A 17,407-nucleotide genomic window follows, 5' to 3' on the forward strand; every position below is an offset into this window, starting at 1 on the left:
GTCACAAAGCACGAGGGGCGGGGCGGAGTTCTCTATGTGTGTCATGAGCGCCGCCCCGCGCTACCTCTCTATGGTAAATGTCGGGGAAGAGCGGAACCCTCCGCGATCCCACAATGCATTGGTGCGCACTCCCCCCCCTCCGTGTCAGTGCCTGACGGTAATCGCCTGGCTCGGGGCACTTCCGGTTACGCCCTTTCCGCTTCCGTGTGACCGTCTGGGGGCGGGGAGAGACGCGATGCGCCTGCGCGCCAACCGGAGCTGGCCCGACCCGCCCCTTGGCGCATGCGGCGCTGACGGGAGGCTCCGGGGAAGCCTGGGCGCCTGCGCAGCTGGAGAGGCGGGCGGGTGGCCCAGAGGGGATCTGGTCCTTGCGCGCTTGCGCAGGGTGCGCCTGGCTGGGGTGGGGGCGAGAGGAGCTCGGAGGCGCTTGGTGAGTAGCAAGGTGCACTTGGGGGTGGGCCCCCCGGGCCCCCCCCCGTGCTGGGGCTGGCTCCGGCTTCGTCCCCGTCCTCCTGCCCCCCGCCCGGGAGCGGCCCCCCCTCACCCTCCCGTCCCTGCTGGGGGGCGGGGCTCCTGTGGGGAGCTGGCTGTGGGGGGGAGGGAGCCAGGAGGAGGGGGGCTGCGGGGAGGGAGCTGGCGGAGGCCTGTGGGGGAGGGAGCCAGGAGGGGGGACTGCGGGGAGGGAGCCGGCTGGGGGGGGGAAATGGGGCTGGGGGAGTGGGGGGAGGGAGCTAGGAGGGGGAGCTGCACGAGGGAGCCGGCTGGGGGGGGAAATGGGGCTGGGGGAGTGGGGGGAGGGGGCTAGGAGGGGGCGCTGCACGAGGGAGCCGGCTGGGGGGGGAAATGGGGCTGGGGGAGTGGGGGGAGGGAGCTAGGAGGGGGCGCTGCACGAGGGAGCCGGCTGGGGGAGTGGGGCTGGGGGGGGAAATGGGGCTGGGGGAGTGGGGGGAGGGAGCTAGGAGGGGGCGCTGCACGAGGGAGCCGGCTGGGTGGGGAGGGGGACGCTGGCGGGAGATATCGGTTATTGAAACTGCTATGGGATGCCTGTTCCCCAGGCGAGCTGTTTCTGAAAGCAGCTGCTGGCCTGGGGCTTTCTTTGGGTCGGGTTTAAATAACGGCTGGCAGCTGAGTCTGTTTTCTTGAAAGCAAAAGTGAATGTGGAAGCTCTGATGCACGTCTCCTGTCTTGCACCCATCACCCTTAGGCCGCTTTAACTGTATCCCTGTAGCGAAATCCGTACAGCCACCTATTGTGGGTGTAGTTATGCCAGTATAAATGTGCTTATACCATTGCAGCTTAATCGTCTATGGGGAGGGGAACAAGCTGTACCAATAGAAGCATGTTTATAGCAGTATAACTGTATTCCCACTACAGTATTGGCCCGGAGATCACATCCCAAACCAACACAGTTATACCAGTACAAAAACTGTAAGCAAGCTTTAAGCCATGTCTGAACTCAGAGTGCTTTACTGGGTTACTATGCCAGCAAAGTGCTCCTCGCGTGACAGCTTATACTCGCAAACCACAATTTTTACTGATCTAGCTTATTTCACGTACCCTCAGACAAAACCAGCCAATGTGCAGTTATGCCAGTATAATTGGATCTGTCTTAGGGCTTCTTCCAGTACGCGGGTCAAGGATCACAACTCTGTCCAACATAGCTGTTCTGGCAGAAGTCTATAGTGTAGACATGGCCTTTGAAAAAAGTACATCTCTGCAGGAGTTCCTGGGAACTGGTGATAGCCTTATGTTCTTAAATTTGATTAAAAGCAAGGGTGGCTGTCTTGTATTGAAATAGCAGAGGTGACTCTGATGGTAGGATTTGAAACCTTCCTGAAGACTAGAACGTTTGGTACGTCTTTGCAGTTGCAAACTAGTGCAGGCCTCTGTGGGTAAGTTCTGTGTAAGAGTAATAATGATACTTTGCATTTCTTAACATTTTCCATGCAAGGATCTCAAAGTAAGAGAGAGAAAAGCCTTTTTGAAGAAGTTGGGGAGGAGATTTTCATTAACCCCCCCTTCCCCGCTCCACACACACACATTCACTCACACAAGATTTAGGGAAGTTGCTAAATTTATGGATGATCGGTTCTGTAAAATGATCTGACGTGCCATCTGATTTATTAGACTGGCCCCAAGTTTCAGGAAAGAGGAGAAATTGTGGGTTAATAGTTACTCACCTGAACTGTCCATGGAGAATTGATAGGTAATGGTACTAAAGATTTTGACTGGGATATCTGTGTGTTTTTCTTTGGTTGTGGAAGAGAATCTAATCATTTTCAGTAGTTTCCAGCTGGCAGGCACAGAAATTGTTGTGAATCTTTCATGTGACCGTTGTTCGTGCGCTAAGCACCCAGTGTCCTTGTAAAGACACTTTCTATCTAAGACTTTAAATATGTTTCGATCACTTACTGTGTTACATGGCTGTTGTATGGATCAGGGTTTTCTGCCCCAGGACACACTATTCTAAGTTTAAGGAATGATAGAAACTTTTTCCTCCCAGTAAATGAGCCCTACTGGTGCCTGCATTTATACAGTTGTGAAATGATTTAACAAAGCCCATTTATTTCCATTCAGTGTGAGACTGATCAGAGTTTCTCTGTGCTGAGAAACAGGTAGTATTTATGTGGGTGGGAGTATCTTGTTGATTGAATAACTTAATGAATCGTATGATGTTGGTTTCTAATTAAACTAGATAGGGGTTAAGGTTCAGGTTCATTGGCTGAGGGTATGTGGGGAAACTTGTCCTGCTGCCGCACATAGAATCATAGAAGATCAGGGTTGGAAGGGCCCTCAGGAGGTCATCTAGTCCAACCCCCTGCTCAAAGCAGGACCAATCCCCAATTTTTGCCCAAGATCCCTAAATGGCCCCCTCAAGGATTGAACTCTTAACCCTCGGTTTAGCAGGCCAATGCTCAAACCACTGAGCTATCCCTCCCTTCTCATGCTGTGTCTATCTTATGTGGATAGAGGACTTCAGTCCCCAGGACTCTCAAGCACTAAAATCACACATGGAACAGTAGAATGACTATTATCCAGCAAACAAGCTCATCTCCATATGGTGGTAAGTGTCTTGTGGAACCTTTTTAATGCCCATCTGGGCAGAAGGGTTTTCCATTTAGTGTTTCATGGTCAAATTGGTCTTTGTGCCACACCACTGGTGTCAGCTGGCATTGATGGGTGTGATCTCAAGTCACGGTATGAGCTTGACATAAGACCTTATCTCCATTTCCCTCCCACTTTTGAGGTCAGCAGTGATAGCTTGTCCCACTCAGTTCTGATCTGTTCTTTTCAGGTGACTAGTATTTTGTTCCGGTGTCTCATTGAAATTTAGACTCTGCAAAGTTTAATTGAATCTTTACCCGCTCCCCTGCTAACTGAGCCCAATCACTTGTTCAGAACGTCTTGTACTAAGTTTCTTTAATTGTTAACCTGGTCAAGTTACGTAGGAGCCAAAAATACCCAGAGCATGGTAGTAAGCTAGTGGACTGGCAGTGGGGTATCCCTGAATTCTTTTCCAGGCTCTGATATTAATGTTGGGCAAATCATGTTGCCTCTTGGGCTCAATTTCCCCTCTCTGAAATGGTGTTTTGTATATGCCCTGAGTAGGGGGCTGTGCTAGATTTTTCAAGTGCTCAGTGGTTTCTGTCTTGACCGGTGTATCAAGGGTACTTAAGTGGCCCACATCACCGTAGTATCTGGGCACCTCACAGTCATTCATGTTTGGCCTCACAGCACCCTTGTGAGGCAGGCAGTGCTATTATCCCCATTTCACAGGTGGGAAACTGAGGCAGAGATGAAGTGACTTGCCCAGGCTCACACAGGGAGTCTCTGGCAGAACTGGGAATTGTAGGCTAGCACCCTAACCAGTGGGCCATCCTTCTCCTCTGCATGGAAAGCTGTATTCTACTTGGTAGAACCTCGCTGTTTGCCCTATTGCTCATTAAATTGAACCATTTTTTTTTCTGTAGATTTTTTTATTAAGAGAAATCAGAGCAAAAAGTTCTGACGGCGAGACGAAATGGCTGACAAGAGGCGCCTGGCATACTCCATCATCCAGTTCCTCCATGACCAGCTACAGAACGGGGGTCTCTCTCCTGATGCCCAGGAGAGCTTGGAAGGTAAGTGGGTGGGTGTCCTTCTCTGTTCATGCCTTCTAGAGCAGTGCTACTTGACCTCTGCTCCATGGCTCTTGGGGGACCCTAGCAGATCAGTCCTCACTATCTGCCTCCCGTTCAGCTGTGCAGTTCCTGTGGTGCTGTAGTCCCTAAGCCTTCGGAATTGATGAAGTGAAATCTTGTCTTATGTAAACTCGTGGTGAGAAGGCACCCAAAATGTTAAGCAGCCAGACAAGAGAAGAACTTTCCTGCTAGCCTCTTCCAGGAGAAGCACAGGCTAACCCGGGAAAGGAATATATATGTATGGCAATTGAAATTTACACTCATCCGAAGTCTGAGACTTGCCACATTAGGTCTTGGATAAGGGCTTGCCTGTAGTGGGGCAATGCGTACTGTGGAAGTGTGATTTCTAAAATGCATGAATGTGTTGGGCATTAATGGGTCCGTGTAGAACCTGCAGGTATGCACTGAGTGTTTCCTAGTGTGCTTTAATGTATTTGGTGCTCACCAGCAAGGTATACACAGACCAATTAATGCACAACTCGTTCGTGCGCTTTAGAAATCACGCCCCATGGTGCACGTTATCCCACTGTGTAGACAAAGCCCTAAGTCTCAAAAAGCTCTGCAAGCCTGAAAGATCAGGGAGCTTCTGAGAGTACAATGCAGTGCTAAAAATAAATGCCTTATACTTGTTGGAAGCTTTCCAACCCTGATGTTAAGAACCTTCCCAGTGGGGGACCCTGGGTATTACAGACTCTATGGGAGGGCTGTGCAGCGATGGGAGCATATGGCCCTTCACCCAAATGCAGCACACACACAGACTATTTGAAAGAGAGGGTGCAGCCAGAGCCAGGAGAGGGAGTGACCGTTGTAGGCAAAGGAGAAGTAGAGAAGGTTCCTTCAAGCATGGAAAAGTTATTTCAAGTGCAGGGTGCTGTGTACATAAAGATACAAGGTAGAGGGACTCTGCGAGGCCGAATTCTTCCAGCATCTCCTTAGGTCTGCCCTTAATGCACCATCCTTGACCCGGGACGGGGAACGTTGGTAGGTAACAACATGTGAAAGAGAGGGGGCAGGAGCCAGTGTTGGAAGAGTTGCCCATTTTGTTTTGTATCTCTGGCATTGCCAGTGTATAGCCAGAGAGGCTACAGCAAGCAGCTCAAAGAGCTAGGAAGGAGAAATTAATCCTCTGCATTTAACTTTAAAAAAAAAAAACAAAAAAAAAGCAAACGATAATTCAGCACTTCAGATGCTGCGTATCCTTGCAGGAGTGTAGATCTGCTTTGCCATCTGTGGGCTACATTGATTCTTTTCCTCCCTAAAGTCATAAATCATAGAATATCAGGGTTGGAAGGGACTTCAGGAGGTCATCTAGTCCAACCCCCTGCTCAAAGCAGGACCAACCCCAACTAAATCATCCCAGCCAGGGCTTTGTCAAGCCGGGCCTTAAAAATATATAAGGAAGGAGATTCCACCACCTCTCTAGGTAACGCATTCCAGTGTTTCACCACCCTCCTAGTGTAAAAGTTTTTCCTAATATCCAACCTAAACCTCCCCCACTGCAACTTGAGACCATTGCTCCTTGTTCTGTCATCTGCTACCACTGAGAACAGTCTAGATCCATCCTCTTTGGAACCCCCTTTCAGGCAGTTGAAAGCAGCTATCAAATCCCCCCTCATTCTTCTCTTCCGCAGACTCAACAATCCCAGTTCCATCAGCCTCTCCTCAGAAGTCATGTGTTCCAGTCCCCTAATCGTTTTTGTTGCCCTCTGCTGGACTCTTTCCAATATTTCCACATCCTTCTTGTAGTGTGGGGCCCAAAACTGGATACAGTACTCCAGATGAGGCCTCACCAATGCCGAATAGAGGGGAACGATCACGTCCCTCGATCTACTGGCAATGCCCCATCTTATACATCCCAAAATGCCATTGGCCTTCTTGGCAACAAGAGCACACTGTTGACTCATATCCAGTTTCTCGTCCACTGTAACCCCTAGGTCCTTTTCTGCAGAACTGCTTCCGAGCCATTCAGTCCCTAATCTGTAGTGGTGCATGGGATTCTTCCGTCCTAAGTGCAGGACTCTGCACTTGTCCTTGTTGAACCTCATCAGATTTATTTTGGCCCAATCCTCTAATTTGTCTAGAGCCCTCTGTATCCTATCCCTACCCTCCAGCATATCTACCTCTCCTTCCAGTTTAGTGTCATCTGCAAACTTGCTGAGGGTGCAATCCACGCCATCCTCCAGATCATTTATGAAGATATTGAATAAAACCAGCCCCAGGACCGACCCTTCCGGCACTCCACTTGATACCAGCTGCCAACTAGACATGGAGTCATTGATCACTACCCGTTGAGTCTGACAATCTAGCCAACTTTCTATCCACCTTATAGTCCATTCATCCAGCCCATACTTCTTGCTGGCAAGAATACTGTGGGAGACTGTGTCAAAAGCTTTGCTAAAGTCAAGGAACAACACGTCCACGGCTTTCCCCTCATCCACAGAGCCAGTTATCTCGTCATAGAAGGCAGTTAGATTAGTCAGGCATGACTTGCCCTTGGTGAATCCATGCTGACTGTTCCTGATCACTTTCCTCTCCTCTAAGTGCTTCAGAATGGATTCCTTGAGGACCTGCTCCATGATTTTTCCAGGGACTGAGGTGAGGCTGACTGGCCTATAGTTCCCAGGATCCTCCTCCTTCCCTTTTTTAAAGATGGGCACTACATTAGCCTTTTTCCAGTCATCCGGGGCTTCCCCCGATCGCCATGATTTTTCAAAGATAATGGCCAATGGCTCTGCAATCACATCCGCCAACTCCTTTAGCACTCTTGGGTGCAGCGCATCCGGCCCCATGGACTTGTGCTCGTCCAGCTTTTCTAAATAGTCCCGAAGCACTTCTTTCTTCACAGAGGGCTGGTCACCTCCTCCCCATGCTGTGCTGCCCAGTGCAGTAGTCTGGGAGCTGACCTTTTTTCGTGAAGACAGAGGCAAAAAAAGCATTGAGTACATTAGGTTTTTCCACATCCTCTGTCACTAGGTTGCCTCCCTCATTCAGTAAGGGGCCCACACTTTCCTTGACTTTCTTCTTGTTGCTAACATACCTGAAGAAACCCTTCTTGTTACTCTTAACATCTCTTGCTAGCTGCAACTCCAGGTGTGATTTGGCCTTCCTGATTTCACTCCTGCATGCCTGAGCAATATTTTTATACTCTTCCCTGGTCATTTGTCCAATCTTCCACTTCTTGTAAGCTTCTTTTTTGTGTTTAAGGATTTCACTGTTAAGCCAAGCTGGTCGCCTGCCATATTTACTATTCCTTCTACACATCGGGATGGTTTGTCCCTGTATCCTCAATAAGGAGTCTTTAAAATACAGCCAGCTCTCCTGGACTCCTCTCCCACTCATGTTATTCTCCCAGGGGATCCTGCCCATCAGTTCTCTGAGGGAGTCGAAGTCTGCTTTTCCGAATTCCAGGGTCCATATTCTGCTGCTCTCAGTCATCTGAGACTATGGGGAGGTTGCCCTTGTGACTCACTCTAGAAGCTCTGTCCTTGGAGCCAAGGTTTGCACAGCTCCGTTAAGTGTGTTGGGAAAACACTGGCATGTTAGCATGTGCCAGTTTCAGCAAGATAATGTTCATTCAAGCACCTGTCTGCCACTGTAGCCAAAGGACTGCTTCAGTCTTCTGATCCTTTAGAAAGTGCGTTGTGCTCAACAGCTAATGGCTTGTGCATGAGGTTTCAGATGCTCTAATCAACATGGTGTTATCCTTGATGTAAGGAAAGATGATCTTTTGTGGCTAAGGTACTGGACTGGGCTCCAGGAGATTTGGGTTCAATTCTTAGCCCTGCCACAGACTCCCTAGGTGACCTTGGGCAAGTCACTAAATCTCTCCGTGCCTCAGTTTCTCCATTTATAAAACTGGGATCATTCTTTCTGAGATGTTGTAGGGATAAATTCATTTGTTTCTGAGGCTGTCAGATACTACAAGGATGGGGCCATATAAGTACCTAGCTAGAAATGTTTTGCTTACACAACCGCAACTCCTTTAGGGTTACCTTTGTGTTCACATACCTTGTAAACTTTGCAATTCTCTTTATTTCTAAATGGGGGGGTTTCTCTTGTGGTTCCACATTTCTCTTCCTATTGGCAACCTGTCCTAAAATAACTTTGCCCTTTTAAATTATTTCTTTGTCATACTTCTGCTTCCATAACTCCTTTCATTGAAGGGCCCCTCCCTAAACACTTTAGCAAACATTAATTCTTGCAATATCCTTGAAAGGTACGTAATGTCCCTATTTTACAGATGGGGAAACAGGCAGAGAGATGAAATGATTTGCCCTAGATCTCTCTCACGCCTAGTAGCAGATATGGGAATAAATCCCCGTAGTCCTAGGCGCTCTCAGCTGTTCCAGACTAGCACTCCATAGCTGGATTTGAGATTATGCCCCAGATATGTAATCTGCTTCATATAAACTTATATTTCTGGTATCTTCATAAATTCAGATTCCACTGGAGGGAGGGAATGACACAAACTGGTGTTTAGAGGATGTGGGAAATGTTAAATGCCCACCTTCCTTCCCCCCAGTTGCAATCCAATGCCTGGAGACTGCTTTTGGAGTATCCATGGAAGATCAAGATCTGGTTGTGTCTCAAACTCTCCCTGAAATTTTTGAAGCTGCTACAGAAAAGGTTTGTGTCCTGCAGACTTCTCTGATCTACTAATGAAAATTGTTGTCTAAGCGCAAGGTATTTATTAATAATATTATAGACCTGAGATTTCAACTAAGACAGTGGAAAGCTGTCCAGTGTGCTTAATTTCACAAATGTGTCCCCCTGTTGGGGGATTCAAAAGCTGGAAGCATTTAACTCCTAAAGATGCAGTGTCAGGGAAATTGGAGCATTGGTTTATAGTAATTGCCGATGATAAAGCATAGCTTTCTCATTCTGCTTTGATATTATAAGGAGCCTCATTACGTCAGAACAAATTCTGAACCAGTCACCCCCTCGGAAGAAGACATAGCTGAAGCTGAAAGACTTAAGACTGAAGGTAACCACATATGGGGCTGGTGCATGGACAGGGGAAGGATAACATGATATATACAGCATAGGCAACTAACAACGAAGGAGGCAGGCAGGCTTAACTCAAAGTATCTGAAGGTCTATGCCGCAAAAAGGAAGAGGAATTGTGTGAGGTGATGTAATTAGGAGCAGTAGGGTGGAGTTAAGAATGGGTTCATCTCTGTATACCCACGGAGAGTCAGAGAATGCGCCCTCCATGTGGGCGATTCTCCGGTTTTTATGCTCTGATGACAGAGGATGCCTTTGTCCTGCCAGTCTCCCATAGTGCTGCTGAAGCAAAAGGGTGCTGGAATGTTGTTCAGATGGTATGTATAGGAACTGCTTCCACCCCCTAACGGCAGCGCCTTCTGCATGGGCATGTGGCCGCTCTTCAGCAGAACACAGCAGCTCCCAAGCAGGAGGGGCAGAATCCTACATTCAGCTAAAACTGCAGAAGTATATTTAGGTGGCAGAATGTAGTGGCTCCAGTTGGAATCTAGCTAGGAGATCCGGTTAGCGTTCGCTCTGATCATTGCATCCTGGAAAAGAACGTGTTGAGTGGAACATGGCACAGGTGCGCACTGTTTTCTTTTCGACTGTAACCCCTTTTCCCTGCAATGTTAAGACCACATGCTCATCCTGGAGGAAAGTGAAACTGTCCCCACTCTGCAGCACCCCTAGTGGCCAGTGAGAGCAGTGCTGCCTGGCTCAATGAATCTGTGGATGGAGATTGAAAGCTGTTACGGTGATTGTGGGCTTGAAAGAAGCTGAAGGGAAATTAATGAGGGAGCCGGCAGAATCCCTTCTGAAATAGCCGTGGTTAGCATGGAACCCGCATAATGCCAAAAGGCCCACAGTTTCTTTGCTGGAGACTTCTCCCTGCACTGTTTGCTGAGCAGATCTCCCAGTTGCTCATATTCTAAGGCAGCAGTTCTCAGCCAGGTGGCTGTGGGGCCGCGAGCAGGTGTCAGAGGGTCTGCCAAGCAGGGCCAGCATCAGACTCACTGGGGCCCAGGGCAGAAAGCTGAAGCCCTGCTGCCCCAAGCCCTGCCACCTGGGGCTGAAGCCTGAGCAACTTAGCTTCACTGGGCCCCCTGGCATGGGGCCCAAGGCAGTTGCCCTCCTTGTTACCCACTAATGCTGGCTCTGACTTCTATATGCAGAAAACAGTTGGTGTAGCACGCACAGGTGAGCTGTGGAGTTTTTTATAGAATGTTTGGGGAGGCCTCAGAAAGAAAAAGGTGGAGAACCCCTGTTCTAAGGGTTGTGCAAAAGGGTGAAGTTTTCAACATATCTACATGCTCCTTTTTGCATTATTTTTTAAGCAGAGGCCAAGAAAAATTGAGACCCCAGCCCATTGCTCTAATTGCTTCATCTGTTTGACTTGTTACAGAGACCGTTGTTTTTACATTTAGGTAATGAGCAAATGAAGGCAGAAAACTTTGAAGGTGCTGTGTCTTTCTACGCAAAAGCAATTGAATTAAATCCATCAAATGCAGTATATTTTTGCAACAGGTACTGACATTTAATTCTTTCTCTGTGGGTTTTTATATTCACGTTCTTATATTCTGAGCCTTGCTCATTTTTCATTGTTTATGGAACAATGGTGAGACTCCTGATTTGAACCTTATCAGGCTGTTCTTAGTTTGTTTGTCCTTTGTCTTTTGTAAACTTGTGCTGGCGTGTTTTTCTTTGACTTGTGCCTGCCTTGTGGCACTGTCATTTCTAGGTAGGGCTGTTTTCCATATCCCTGTCCTATTAAGCACTTGGTGAGATAAATGGATACCAAGTAACACTGTCTGACTCTGTTCCAATATCCCTTTCTAACTGAGGCAGACAGCACAGATTTGGAAAGGTTGTGTTGATCATGATTGAAGGACTGGTTTTCAAGGAATTCAACATGCAGTATCATGTGACCATTGAGGCTTGAGCTTATGAGGTGCTGAGCACCTTCAATAGAAGTTGAGGCATGAACAAGCATATTCCAGTATTTTTATATATATATATTTTTGCCTCCACCTGTGTGTGTGTGGGGGGGAGCATAAACGTTATTATGACTTGAGAAATCAAGGCATGTACTAAGAGATCACTTTCCATCCTGAAAAATACCAGTTTGAACAGATCTACAAACTAGTAGACACATCTCCTTCACTCATCAGACAACTCTGAGATGGCGCAGGGATGGAGCCATGCTCCATGGTATGTTTGGGACAGAAAATGAAGGAGGAGAGTAGTGCATTCCCCTGAAATTACAGTGGGAGCTGAGGATGGCAGTCGGTTGTTACCCAAGTTAGAATCTGAGCTGAAGTGAGGTTTTAATTTTAAACCTTCCCTTGGGCACTGAAGAGGGAGCATGAAGGGTGACTTTGATTGGCATATTCAGACCCAATAAACTTCCTGTGGTTTGCTTTCTCCATTCTCTCTAGGGCTGCTGCTTACAGTAAACTAGGAAACTATGCTGGAGCAGTCAGAGACTGTGAAAGAGCTATAGGAATTGATCCGAACTACAGCAAAGCTTATGGCAGAATGGGGTAGGTACTGGTAATGGCTTTTTTATTACAGTGTTGTCTTAAAAATGAATGGCAAGTCCTGTGGCAATGATACTGGTAGTGGTGCTCTACTCCAGAATGCTAACTAGGCGATATCCAGTGCTTGACGGTCTGTGGATCGTTGAAAAAAATCCACAAATTGGTATGTAACCTTCTATAATGGTTCTTCATTTTATTTCCTCTGTCAATAGCTTAGCCCTCTCTAGTTTAAACAAACACGCAGAAGCTGTCGTTTACTATAAAAAAGCCCTGGAGTTGGATCCAGACAACGAAACGTACAAATCAAACCTTAAAATAGCCGAACAGAAAATGAAAGAAACCCCTAGTCCAGTAAGTTCTTTCCCATCCTGTTTGAGGGCCAAGCCAAGAATTATGCTCGGGTGCGGGGTTGGGGGGAGAAAAAGAAATGTCTTCATTGTGCTACTTTAAAGTGTTACTGACCAGCTCTAACTGCTCCATTAATGTCTCCCGGTATGTGATAGGGATGTTTTTAACTTGGGTTAAGTCTGGAATATAGGTGTAATGTATAAGGTGGTGATGGTGGAGAGGAGTAGGGGAAAAGGCAGTTTTATAACATAGTTAAAACCCAGTTAGAATAATTTCCCTGCAGTGCTGTGAACCCAAACACAGCAGCTTATCCGGAAAATGCCTAGAAAGAATGAAACTAAAAAGCGGAGTTTCACAGCCCTAAACAATGTTTACTCTCTTATTGCACTTTAACTCTGAAACTCTTTGTGTTCATTAGTTCCTACCAATAAGAAGGAAGGAGTTCTTTGAAGTATGTTTTCTTATCTTGATAGCCTTTTAAAAAGGGACAAACTTAAGAGGGGAATATATCCTTGATCACACTCAATTTTCAGGCCAGAGTATTTAGGGCTTGACTGATTCTCATTTGCACTAAGGGCCCTTTGGGCTTTAGTGTAAATAAGAATTTGGCCCTTATGGCCAGGGTATAAATGAAGAACTTTAAGCAACAGTCACTCTTAACTTGTTTAGGTTTAAATCACAAATCTGTGTACAGAATGATTCACAGCTGTAGTGAGGTCTGGTTAAAGACGTACACCTTTAGGTTAATTGCAGCATTCTGTGAGCTGCTTTGGAGGCAGGTAGATGTCGTTATTGTGCCTGACTAAATTTTTATTTGGTTTCCTCCTTGCAGACTGGAGGCACAGGAGGATTTGATTTAGCTGGATTGCTGAATAACCCGGGCTTCATGAGCATGGTAAATTTGCACACATTAGATCTCAGCCAGCTTGCATCTTGTCTGTGTATTTGGATGTAAGGAACTAAATGTATTGATACGTGACCTTGGGAGTTCAGACATTTCATTAGCAGATACATTTTCATTTCATTCATCAAAGGATTGCTTTGAGGAGACTGAATTAAAGCTAAAGAGCCAGTTACTTACTCACAGGCTTTTCAGTGTGGGATGTGAGGACATGATTAGAGGCTCCCTGCTCTGCATTATCAGCCCTGTCTTGTGTGCTGTACTGTGTTCCTCTTGTCGCTACTCTTCCTGTTAATATAGCTTAGTGTTTCTGCCTTCACTTTGTGTAGTTGAATGGTACGACATCTATATATCCATGCAGGCACTTCTTAAATAAGATGTAATCTTTTTCTTTTTAAATAGGCATCTAACCTCATGAACAATCCACAAGTACAACAGCTGTAAGTTGGATACCGTCTCATATTTCTTCTTTGAATCATTTGTTTGACGTTGTGCATTGGTTGGCTGTTGGGGTACGGCTGAAGTTAGGTTCTGGTGGGTTCTGGGCTCATAAACACGTATGAAGGCATTTAAAGCAATATGTTATTTTGTTCTGTGTCCCCGTTGTGATCATTATGGCTTGACATGCTAAGGACCTGTGTAGTAAAGATGTGCAGAAAGGGGAGGGAAGGTGGCTTGGAGTTGCCACACTGAGGTGGGGCTCAGGAAGTCCGGGTTTGATTCATGGCTCTGCCATAAACTTCCTGCGTCACTTCCTTCACGTCTGTCTCATTCCTCGTCTATAAAATGGGGATACTTCCCTGTGTCACGGGAGGGCTGTGAGCACAAATTCCTGAATGTTTGTGAGGTGCTCACATACTGTCAGGCCATAAAATACATAGATAAGCCGGGTGACTCTTCTATTTATCCCACAATTGCAGTTAGAAATGGGTCACTCTAATGACACCCTAGGGATGCTATAATTATTCTGACGTCCTGGTTCACAAGCCAAAGATCTGGTGTCACCATCTCCAATTGGTTCTTTCTGCCTCTTCCATTGTCATTTTGAATAGAGGCTCTGCAGTTGGAACTGAACTGCCAATTTTGTTGACGACGCAAAAGGCAGGATAGGCTCCAGCTTGCACACCCATAGGCCCTCTGTTTTAAATGAGTTGAAACACCTTTGGCCTTCCAGTGTCCCCAGATCTGACTTGAAGACACAGAGTGAACAGATCTCTTAATACAGTAGAACCTCCTGTATAAACCATGCATGCAGTAGGCAGAATCTTCACATCTTTCAAGACAGCAATAGCAGATTCTGTAGCAAGGCCCATTATTACTAAGATCTTTACAATATCCATACTACAGCCCACTTGCTATTGTGCTGTTGATAACATAAATTAAAATGAAACTGCCGCCGATGAAATGAATAAACAAAGGGTGAATTAGAGAGGTTCTACTGTATGTAGCTTTTTGACTGTCAGTAGACCTTAAAGGTCAGAAGGCAAGCGGCAGGGGTTTCAGTAAGATTCTCCTGAATGTCTGACCAAGCATTCAGCAGTAGAACTGAGGGAGGGAGGGATAGGATTACGTTTAATCCCATGAGAAACTCTGGCTCTTCACGCTAATTGTAGGAGCGCCTTAATTTAAATTTAGTTCTAGCAAGCCAAATCTTTTCTTCCTTAATCATGAAACTGACATGCTTTGTGCTGACTTTAATTTAAAAAAAAAAAAAAGTAACTTTTCCCTGCCGAAAAACTTGTAGGAAGTGAAATCTCCATCTCTTTTGTTCTGAGCAATAAATATTTCTTTGCAGAATGTCTGGGATGATTTCAGGTGGCCAGAACCCTATGGGAGCAGCAGGAGCCAGCCCTTCCCCTAATGACCTTGCCAGCCTTATCCAAGCGTACGTAGAATGACTTTCCTCCCCTCTTTGAATGGGCAATAGATGCATTTCAGTCGTCTTGATCAAAAGTCAAAGTTTCATTTATAACCAAGCACCTTCCACAAAATTCTCATCTTGCCCCCGGCCTTTCAGTGACCTACCCCAACTTCTTTTCTTAAATAGAACAGGGGTGGCTCTTGTGCCCTGGAGAACTCCGTATCCCCTGATCACAGTGCTAGACTATTCTGTGTTCCAAACTGCCCTGACGTTAGGGGGATCAGTTGGTGAGTGTGAAAAATCGGGGCGGGGGGGGTAATAGGCACCGATATCAGAGAGAGCCTCAAGTATTGGGACTGTCCCTATGTAATCGGGTCATCGGGTCACCCTGCCTGACATGCGCAATGAGAAAACTGGGTTGGGGGTGTCGCTTTCTCTCCGTTAGAGGCCAGCAGTTTGCTCAGCAGATGCAGCAGCAGAATCCAGAGCTAATCGAACAGTTGCGAAGTCAGATTAGGAGTCGAACCCCCAGTGCTAGCAATGAGGATCAGCAGGAATGAGAATACAAGGTGAGTCCATAAGCTCCCCGCTACGCAAGCCAGGTCTGTTGAACAAGGGCTTCTGTGCTGGGCTACTCGAGATCCGTCTTGTGTCCTTGGACAACTTACTTCACCCGTTCTCTGTGCCTGGTTCCCCACTTGTAAAATGTGTGCAATAGCACCATACCTCAGAGAGGCACTGAGGGTTAGTGGTTGTAAAGTGCTTTGAAGAATACTGTAGAGGCACGAGATGCAATTTACATGTCCCTTGCTGGCCATCAAATAAATAAGTCTCATCCTATGTGCAAATGAGTTATGAGAGGGGCAATTTAAAAAATAAAAATCACAAATATGTCTTGTCTTCCTGTCTTTGCAGCGCTACCCATGGGAATTCTTCACTATAAAAAAACTGGAAACCGTGTGTGTTGCCATTTCTCCAGTTGGAAAAGAGAGAAAAAGGAAAACAAACCAGAAAAAAAACAAACTTTGTACGCCCTGCATGTTAAAGACAGATTCTCATTTTCTTCCCCTAGTCCCTGCACCTGCCCCCAAATTCCTCTTTTCCCTCTGGAAGATCCAGCAAGCAGTAAACATGAACCAGCATCAATTGTCTTTCTAGAACTCAGAAAATCAACCACATTGTTACCTGCTACGTTGGGGATTTTAATCTGTTTTCAAGGACACAGCACTCTTCACTGTAAGAAGCCTCCACCCTCCTGACCAGCTGCTTAAAAGGAGCGAACAGCTCCATTCCCCTTCTTATGTCTTTTCATCATGTTTAAGAGACGCCAATGTTTAAACGCAATTAACCTATCGCAGGTCACTGAATCTCCTTGCACCCAACAGCTGGGTGTCAAAAATCGCTTATGGTTACTGCATTTCTCATTCAGGGGCATAGCAATATTGCTGATGCGGTTTCTACACAGGAGATTAAGATGGTGGACATCTCTAAAGGCATTTGTGAATGTAAGTGTATTTTGGGGGGGTGGGGGGGTTGCCTGGAGTAAGACCATTTTCTGTGACTCCTTCAAATTGAGCATTTTTGATACACTTTTTTTCAGATCTTTTTTGCCAATAATGACACAATTTATCTAGTGTTTTAAAACAAAATCATGGTTCTGTATTTGTCAGCTGTCCTCTCTGCGGTAGATGGGGAGGGAGAAGATTTGACTCCTTTTATTTCAAGTTTTTAGAAGTTCTAGTTTTTATTGTCTCTTGCATGTGAGTGGTCGCGGAGATAAAGGCTTCTGTGATAGAGATGGGAGTTGCAGATACCCATTTCAGAGGGGCTCGAGTTGCCGAATGCATGGGAATGTGAGCTGGTGGAATATCCATAATATACTGACTGGTCACTAACTGAGCTGTGGGACTGGCAAAGAGTGCTTATGCCACAGTGTATTACAGGCAAGATGGGGAGGGACCCATGTAATTTACCAGAATAAATGTCCTGCATCCACCAGGACCTCTAGTATTAACCAAATGATTCTGTAGTTCAGGTGCCCAGTAATGGACTGACTTCAAAATGTGTAAGTGAATCCACTGGAGATTTCACTAGTCAAGCTCAGAGGGACTTTATAAACCTGCGGTTCAAACTAGAGTAACTCAGAGAGAGCAGGGGATGTATGTGAAGTGTCATATTGCCAGGTGCAAAAAATCATATAGTTTAAAGCTTAGTAGGTGTAAGAGATTAAAAAGCCTGGGAGATGAGTGAGGGGCAGGAGGTGTGTCCAACTAAATAGGTTTTTGTTGTTTTTGATACCATCTGTAAACAGTTTTGTTTTTTTAAATACTCTAACTGTGGTCACTGTAACTTGTGGAGAATAAAATACTTTGATGCTCTCTTTGTCATCCCTTTTGACCAGAGGTGACCAAAACAAAAAGGCCTATAAGGCACAGGGTGTGACTGGCTTGCCCAGTCTCTTCATAGGAATAATTAATTTGGGCCCCAGTCCTTGGATCAATAACTCGTGAGTGGACTGCTGCACCTGTATGGAGCTCTGCTCGCTCCAGTGGGGTCTGCCCAGATACAGCAATCCACCCTGGTGCTAACGCTT

The 17,407-nt window shown here is 46.3% G+C and overlaps 1 protein-coding gene across 2 annotated transcripts; it reads left to right on the top strand.

Annotated features, from left to right (window-relative positions):
- The first annotated feature begins 289 nt into the window (after positions 1-289).
- On the top strand, positions 290-17,192 carry SGTA (small glutamine rich tetratricopeptide repeat co-chaperone alpha). Of its 2 annotated transcripts, none has more exons than XM_084614569.1 (12): positions 290-430; positions 3,972-4,121; positions 8,704-8,807; positions 9,081-9,165; positions 10,592-10,691; positions 11,603-11,707; positions 11,917-12,055; positions 12,885-12,947; positions 13,356-13,393; positions 14,749-14,838; positions 15,260-15,383; positions 15,730-17,192. In XM_084614569.1, exons 2-11 carry the CDS (start codon positions 4,022-4,024, stop codon positions 15,372-15,374), a joined length of 939 nt encoding a protein of 312 aa, XP_084470695.1. In that variant the 5' UTR covers positions 290-430; positions 3,972-4,021; the 3' UTR covers positions 15,375-15,383; positions 15,730-17,192. The 2 variants fall into 2 exon arrangements, with proteins under 2 accessions (XP_084470695.1, XP_084470696.1); XM_084614570.1 differs by lacking the exon at positions 290-430 and adding an exon at positions 2,887-3,064.
- Positions 17,193-17,407: the final 215 nt, after the last annotated feature.

The sequence above is a fragment of the Lepidochelys olivacea genome, assembly GCF_965140295.1.
Source record: "Lepidochelys olivacea isolate rLepOli2 genome assembly, chromosome: 25".
Classification (NCBI taxonomy): domain Eukaryota; kingdom Metazoa; phylum Chordata; order Testudines; family Cheloniidae; genus Lepidochelys; species Lepidochelys olivacea.